A 7,627-nucleotide genomic window follows, 5' to 3' on the forward strand; every position below is an offset into this window, starting at 1 on the left:
AGCTCAAGAGGTCTTACGTTGTGCTGAGAATTCACTATAAGAAAAAATCAATAATTGGTCTAGCTGTTCTAATCCTTAGCATAGAGGTATAGAAAGAAAACATGTACATGCAGCTTTCATAATGCTACAGCTCTGATACAAAGCTACTCATTCTAAATGTCATGAGCTTTGTTCTGCTAGTCTGAAAATGAGGTAAATAAAATGGATGCAATACTTCTCCCTTAGTTTGTCACAGATAGGTTTGGTAATACAGGATGAAGCTAGTGAGGGGAACAAAGAAGACTACCACTAGGATATCTGGGAAGCTTTTGCTTCTATCAGCCTTTAAATAGCCAGGTGTGTTGGTTCTTTCTGGGAGTGGGCTACAGGTGAATCTGCTACCTGGCACTAGCTAGCTAGCATTTACTCCAAGTAACAAATAGCATCATAGATGGTATTCCCACTGGTGAGAGCTATCTGCTTGGCAATATGTAAAAAAGGAGGAAAGAAACTCCACCATGGAGGAAGTTGATTTTGCACATCATTGTAAAGCTATTTCCCAGATTACGATCTGGAGAAGATGTGGAGAGATGATAGAGATATGAAAGCCATAAAGCACAAATCTCAATCACTCATGGAAAGGGCTCCTGACTCATCATTAATTCCAGTTATGTAATTTCTCATCAAAGTGAGAGTATGGTTCCTTGCAGTAGCTTTGAAATAAGGTACTACTGTTAAATATAACTGAAAACTCTTGCAATTGCTTTACACTAAAGTTAAGACTAGATTACGGTCCATGAGCACAAAACTGCATTTTACAAAACTCAAGAGAAAGATCTTTTTTTTTTTCACTTTATTAAACAGAACTCCCCCTGTCAACAACATAAAGCTCAGTTATACAAATTTTTTTTTTAAAAACATCTTAATTCACCTGTCCTAGAATGGCTCTGGCAACACAAAGACAACACTAAACAAGTGCACAAATCATGATTTCAGGGGGGGCAAATATACAAAAAGAAATGCCAAGCCAATTGAAACTTTCATCCTCCCTGAAAGTGCTCTCCTTAAAGAGAAGCAGAGTCAATGCTGCCGCTTAGTGGCCAGCTGAACAAATCAATGATACTGGCCAAGGGGGGTTCTACCTGGCATTTCCCCGTCTAACAGACCACCCAACTTCTCATGGTAAAACAGCAACATATTTGAAACACCCTAGCTTCCAAAGCCCATCCAAACAACAGCAACTGGAATTTGGCCAGTGTAAGAGAGAGACTACTTCAAATAAAACTTTTCCCTGCTCAATTTAAGATCTTCTGTCCCAGTTCTCTGGGCTTGGTGGGGGTGAGATGAGAGACATGGACATATCCACAAGGTCCATCTGTTTAGAGAGTATATACAGTAATCCTGATGTCTGTGCCCTCAAACACCTCTTCGATCATTGCAGACACTTTCTCCCACTGTAGCCGATCAAGACCACATCCAATCCTGGAAGAAACAAAAACATTCTCGTTGGATGGAAATGAGGCACTCAGACAACGTCTCCTGGGCACCCCCCTTCCCAGTTTCCATGAAGGTTTTTTGCACAGCAAATAGACAAAGAAAAAGGTTTTGCTTGGTGGCTAATTTCACAGTGATTGGCTTTGTTTTAGGTCAAGAATTATACAGTTCATGCTACCATGAATCACCTAAGGCTAGCCCTGGTCAGCCCCAAAGGCGAATAGCAATTTATATCTCTTTTCCCAGTAGAACACTGCATCTCAATCTTCTATTTCAAAGCAAACTTTCAGAAAAGTCTAAAATTTTCACAGCACACTCCAGAAAATTAAGGAGGGTGAGGAAAAGAGACTTTCTCTATACCTTCTAATGAAAACTGCCTGGCAGTGAGAGGGAGTGTAAGGCTTCTAAAATAACATTTCCTATGACAATGGATTCCAAACGAAGGTATAAGAAAAAGAAGGAAGAGAGCATGGACTGGGCGCATGGGTGTGGAAACTTCGACCATACGTGGCCCTCTAGGTCCTCAAGTGCTGCCCTTTGACCGAATCAAAGACAAATTGCCTTAATAAAGGGATTTGTTCTATGGAGTTTGGATTCAGTCAAAGGGCCACACTTGAGGACCTAGAGTGTCACATGTGTCCTTGAGGCTGTAGGTTCCCCACCCCTGGATGAGGATCTCTTTAGGTACAAAGTTTATTGGCCTAAAATATATTAACATCTTTGTGGAAGTCACATTTCTTTGCATAATCTATGCAGAGCACTTGGTTCCTGCCTTGAAAACATTACTAGTTCAATTTATACTCAGCCCACAATGTTGTGTAGGGGAAAAAACACTGGGTTTATGGTCAGAAACCTGGGTTCTGGTAGTTACTACTCTAAGCCTTAGTTTCATCTATGAAATGGGTAAAATCTTCTATTACCTCCTTCACAAAGCAGGTAAGAGGAAAGCACTCTGCAAAGCTTCAAAGTGCTATCAAAATGTTATATTATTATTAAGTCAACAGCTTCAGCACAAGTGGCTGGGTAAGTCAGAAAAGGATATTATTCCCTGAGGAGACATATGCATTTGTTTACAAACCATACCCCCTGACATTTTCCTGATACCTTCCTTCCATTTGAAGGCAAGCTTTCTCTACTTTATTGATTCTTATCAACCCTGGAGGCAGGTAGAGACCTGGCATCAATGCCATTTTGCAAAAGGAGAAAAGTGCTAAGGGCTTAATTCAGCCCAGGCCTTTGAGTAACAAGACCAAACTACTACTAGAAGAAAAAACAAAGAGATAATTACTCTAGTCAGGTTCCCAAGTGATAAGAGCAAGGGAAATAAATTGGCACTTCCTAACAGATGGAAAGAATTTAAAGGAAGCAGTATACTAGAACCCTAATGTGACCCCCATAGGCCCACTTGCACCATAACAGCTATAGAATCAAAGCTCCAGATGCCAATGAATTTCCAAACTGAGATTACAATGGCCTATCTTCTAGTTATTAACTCTGACAGTTCAACTTTCCATATAAAGGGAAGTGATCATTTTTACCACTTTTGTGCCACATGCTTAACACCTTTAGGGGACCTTGATGGGACATGAAAAAGTCCAAACAGCCCAGATTTGGTTCTTAAGCTCATATGACTTCAGGAGTTGAAGCCTCCAACCTTAAAATGTTGTGTAAGAAGTTGATATTTGACTAATAAAACTGAATTGTTCCACTTTCATCACGTAGTAAGGATAGAGTCCTTTTTCAGCACCATTATGCAGGGACAGGGAGTGGATGTCTAACTCTGCAAATTTATAGTTTTGAGAGTTGCCTAGTGCACTGAGAAGCTAAGTGACTTTCCCGGTATCACACAGGCAGCATATGTGCCAGAGGTCAGACTTAAACCCAGGTTGTCTTGGCTTTGAGGCCTGCTTCATTTTCACTAAGTCTCAATGCTTCTCTAAGTTATCCACTATCATGAATAAACACTCTGATTATTCAGTGTGAATAAGCTGGGATGGAAATGGCTTCAACCCAAATTTTCACTTCTTATTTGAAGACTGAAAATAAGAAAATCAATATTTAAGCCCATAATTATGTGGAAAATTAGACCATTTACACTATAACACTGCAGGTAATACGGTACATTAATATCCTTTATGTTGCCAAATTAATGAAATTTTAATTCCAGACCCTAGAATTTCTTACCTAGGCATGGAGAGGTCAGTCACCCCATTTTTCAGACAATGGGTTTTCATGGCCTCTAGACTCTTTTGCAAGTTTTCATAAGTTGGCTTGTGAGAAGCCCTCTTCTTTGTAATCTGAGCACAAAGGGAAGATTTAGGTTCTTATTAGACAAAATGATATGGAGTCAAAGATCAATATCATATTATAATCACCTGGCAATAAAATGTTGATTTTACCTGAATCATCTGTCAGGTACAATAGGTCTGTATGATATTCTTCTGAGCTGGTCTTTTTTTATATGTGTGGTTTAAAAAACTTAACAAAATTATTATATGTAAGATTCTATTAGCCAGAATGTTAACTTTTCCATTACATCAATTAGAAAATTTCCCCTCTAAAAAGCCCACCAGGAATTATGTTTCTAATCAACCTTAAAAGCACACTAAGAGGCTAATTTTCTCTTACCAGGTAGTATACATATCTTTCATCTCTCTTTAGCACTGCTACTTCTCCAGATTTCTTTTCTTTAAGGAAAAAAAAAAGGACAAGTATTCAATATAGGAAGAAAAAAGAAAACTTAAACACTTAAGTTCATTAATATATTAGTTCTCTTTCTAGAAATGAGTTAGAAAAGCTTTCTAACTAAAAATGGGAATGCTAAGTAGAATTCTATCCCTTCTACATTCTGTGAACAAACATCAAGGTGTTCTCCTCCTAATCTCCTTAATATCCTGTCCTTCTCCCCTTCCACTGTTATCCACTTTACTCTAGCCCCACTCTATTATCAATTTGCCAATACCTGATTCACACCTTACCCTGCCTCTTTAACTGTTTATAAATCCAAGTTTCAAAATAACAAGACCAAAAAACTTAATAAATCTTTCAGTTCAAAAACCTACCTATGTTATATCTGTATATTTTTCATTTCTCAAAACATTATCCTTTATCAGCCACATTTACTCATTCAACAAGTAACTGCCAAGTGTCTACAATAGTCAAGGCACTAAGTACTTTAGACACTATAAAGGGATACAATGATGTACTTATATAAAATCTTCCACCCTCCAGGAGTTTAAATAGACTTGTTATGACTTAGTCTTATTATAATAAACAATAAATTAAATAGACTTGTTATAACAGATATATTAGGGAAAATGACGTGCACATGCCAAAAGTGTAGTTATGCTAAGTTCTACAGATAAAAATGCTATAGATCAAGGGACAGAAAGATCACTTTTGGCTAGGAAAGTTTCACAGAAAGGCTGGGATGTGAGCTGGGCCTTGAAAGACAAGAAGGATTTCACCAGGCAAAGGCATGAGGAAGGATGCAGCATTAGAAAAATGCAAGGCTGGTTCAATGAACACAAAATAGAGCTTTATGGTCAAGTAAGAGTTTTTCCAGGAAAGGAATAGAACATGCAGTTAATGGCCAGCTATGGAGTACAATAGACCTAGTTTCAAGGCCTGCTTCTAACACACACTGGTTACATGGCTATGAATGAGTTTATTTAGCTGCTTATTATCCCCAAACAATACTCAGAGTATGTAAAGCTAGTGGGGGCTAGAGTGTAGAAAGCCTTGAACACATAGATTTTGTATGGTAGGCAAATGGAAACTACTTAAAAGTTGTTGCATATGCAACTAATGAAGGGAGAGACTAGGTAAAGATACACTTGAAAAGCTATTACAATAGCATAACTAAGGTGGCAGTATTCAAAATAAAAGGATGTATGGGAGTCTGGAGGGCTGTCAATGACTATCTTCTAAACTCCTAGTGAGGAACAACATCCTTGTGATCACATTCTGGACATAGACTTGCCCATAGTAGTTCAACTAATGTTTCTAGTTAACTGAAACCACAAGGTAAAGCCTAAACTCTATACAAACTCACGTTGATTCAAAAGCTCCTGCACCCCTCCAAACTTCTTTTTGAAGAGAACAGCTATCCCAGCACCCATTCGACAATCCTCACTGATGCAGTGGGCCAATGAGTCTGTTTGGGGGCATGCAAAAAGGTCCCCTTTCACATACACAATCTGGAACAAACAAGGAGGTGAAGTGAGAGAAAACAGTTTAACAGATACGCAGAAATGCTTTGCTGTTTCTTTTGGCCACTTTCTCCCTCTTCCAGGGAGCAACTTTATTCTTACTGGAATCAAACATAATCTTTCACAGAGAAAATCCCAAGAGACTAATTCAAAGAGCTGAATGTGAACTGAATCATGAATAAGATGGAAGTGATGATCCCTGCCTAAGATTGCATTAGCCTCTTTGGAGTAAATAAGCTAAGAAAAGATAATTCAGTTATGTTGCTTAATTTAAAACAGTGCTTAATGCCTATAACCTCAATTATTCTGGATTTTTATTTGCCAATAAGTCAACAATTTTTTACGCACTCTGTTCTCTCCTGGATCTTCATCAGGGCTGCTGGCCATGATAAGGAGCTGCTATTTCCAAGACTTAACAGTATTTTTTCTGCTAGAAGAATGAAAAAGAAAACCAGTTTGCTTCGGGTTAAGCACACACATTCCCTGACCTGGCTCTCCCTGTTTACTACATCTAAACTCTTTCACTATTCTCATGCCAAAGTGGCCCCCCCCCAAAAAAAATCCAATGCAAAAACTGGAGATGCAGACAACCGTTGACCCCATCCCAGCTCCCCAACAGCACCCTCTTCCCATTCATTCCCTCTAGCTTGGGGCAAGTTTGGCCCTTCCTTTATTCGACCCCGACTCCAAGACCCAGCTCAAATCCCCTTCAAGCAAGGCCCTTCTTTGGGCCTCAGTTTCTTCAAATGCAAAATGAGGGGCGTAAAAAAGGCCCCTTCCAGCTCCCATTCTACGTTTCTGGCTCCTCTCCACAATCACACATGATGGAGGTTTCAGAGATCTTCAAGGGCTGGTTGCTTAACCGTTTTTTGTTTGTGCCAAGGCCCCCATGGGCAATCTGGTGGAGTCTCTGGACCCTTCCTCAAAATGTTTCTAAATGCACAGAATTACAAAGCGAACCAAGTATATTGAAATAAAGACGTAATTGGCTTTTTCCCCCCATCCAAATTCAAAGACCCCCTGAAATTTATCCACGGACATCGGGTTAAGAACCTCAGAAAGAATAGCCCAGGCCTCGGAAGGAGCTTAAGGTTCCACCAAAGGCCCGGGGACAGGGAGCGGGACTGCTTGACCCCTCCAGTAGGGTTCTTTGTTTTCCTCGTGCCCCCGCCCTCTTCCCGCGGCTTCCCCTCCCCCCCGGCCCGAGGGGAGGAGTGTGCAGTCTAGCTCCTCCCTGGCTCCCGCTCCGGGGGACCACCGGAGGAGCCCGACAGAAGCCTTTCATGCGACGCCCGGCCCGAGCCCAGAGACAGACGAACTGACGCCCCGCCCCCTCCCCACCTAACCCGGGGTCGCCGCGGGGGAGGGGTGTCTGCGGTCCCAACATACCCGGGGTCCCGGGAACAGGCCAGCTGCCGGGAAACCCAGGCCTCGGCCCCAGAAGGCAGCTGCTTCCGATTCAGCCCGGGTGCTCGTGACCGAGCCAAATCGGACTCGCGGCTGCCCCCACAGGGACCCAAAATGGCCTCCCACGATCCGCCGGGGGAGCGGAAACGGGGCACCTCTAGCCAGACCGGAGGGAGGGCTGCGCTCTATGGTGGCGCCCCTTCGAGAACTTCCGGCGGCAAATTTCTCCCGCCGCCAGGCTAAGCATGCGTAATGCGAAGAATGGGAACATGCGCGGGACGAATAGGCGCTTGCGCGCCAAGCACGGGGGTGTGTTTTCAAAGATGAGTGGCGGACATTGGGGGAGACGGACGGAAAGGGCCGGTGAACGCTTGCGCAGTAGCATCTCCAAGGTGGTGCTTGAGTTGAAAGGGTGGGTCAATATGGCCTAGAGGAGCCTTCGCGTTCTTCCGGAGGTGGGGGGGTGGGGCCTAGGCTGGGTCTCGGGGACGCGTGCGCGGTACGCACCCAGCGCGGGGCGGGGAGAGCCCGCAGGT

At 42.4% G+C, this 7,627-nt stretch overlaps 1 protein-coding gene across 2 annotated transcripts; it reads right to left on the bottom strand.

The window, feature by feature from the left end:
- Positions 1 to 816: 816 nt before the first annotated feature.
- Positions 817 to 7,241, bottom strand: LOC114053651 (O-acetyl-ADP-ribose deacetylase 1). Of its 2 annotated transcripts, none has more exons than XM_027876766.1 (6): positions 7,074 to 7,241; positions 6,033 to 6,111; positions 5,528 to 5,672; positions 4,102 to 4,160; positions 3,658 to 3,770; positions 817 to 1,461 (listed from the first exon to the last, which is right to left on the bottom strand). In XM_027876766.1, the coding sequence occupies exons 2-6, from the start codon at positions 6,069 to 6,071 to the stop codon at positions 1,359 to 1,361; spliced, it is 459 nt and encodes a 152-aa protein (XP_027732567.1). In that variant the 5' UTR covers positions 6,072 to 6,111; positions 7,074 to 7,241; the 3' UTR covers positions 817 to 1,358. The 2 variants fall into 2 exon arrangements, with proteins under 2 accessions (XP_027732567.1, XP_027732566.1); XM_027876765.1 differs by having other exon boundaries at positions 6,033 to 6,114; positions 7,074 to 7,238.
- Between the last annotated feature and the right edge of the window lie 386 nt (positions 7,242 to 7,627).

This window comes from Vombatus ursinus, unplaced genomic scaffold (assembly GCF_900497805.2).
Source record: "Vombatus ursinus unplaced genomic scaffold, bare-nosed wombat genome assembly UNPS02014811.1, whole genome shotgun sequence".
NCBI classification, from domain to species: domain Eukaryota; kingdom Metazoa; phylum Chordata; class Mammalia; order Diprotodontia; family Vombatidae; genus Vombatus; species Vombatus ursinus.

What these genes read in the sequence shown, in the direction of transcription:
- LOC114053651 (XM_027876766.1), bottom strand. Translation starts at nt 6,071, where the DNA reads ATGGCCAGCAGCCCTGATGAAGATCCAGGAGAGAACAGA. An exon ending in AAGATCCAGGAGAGAACAGA is followed by an intron (nt 5,673 to 6,032) that starts GTGCGTAAAAAA and finishes TGTTTGTTCCAG; the next exon opens with ATTGTGTATGTGAAAGGGGA. An exon ending in GCAGGAGCTTTTGAATCAAC is followed by an intron (nt 4,161 to 5,527) that starts GTGAGTTTGTAT and finishes TTTTCCTTAAAG; the next exon opens with AAAAGAAATCTGGAGAAGTA.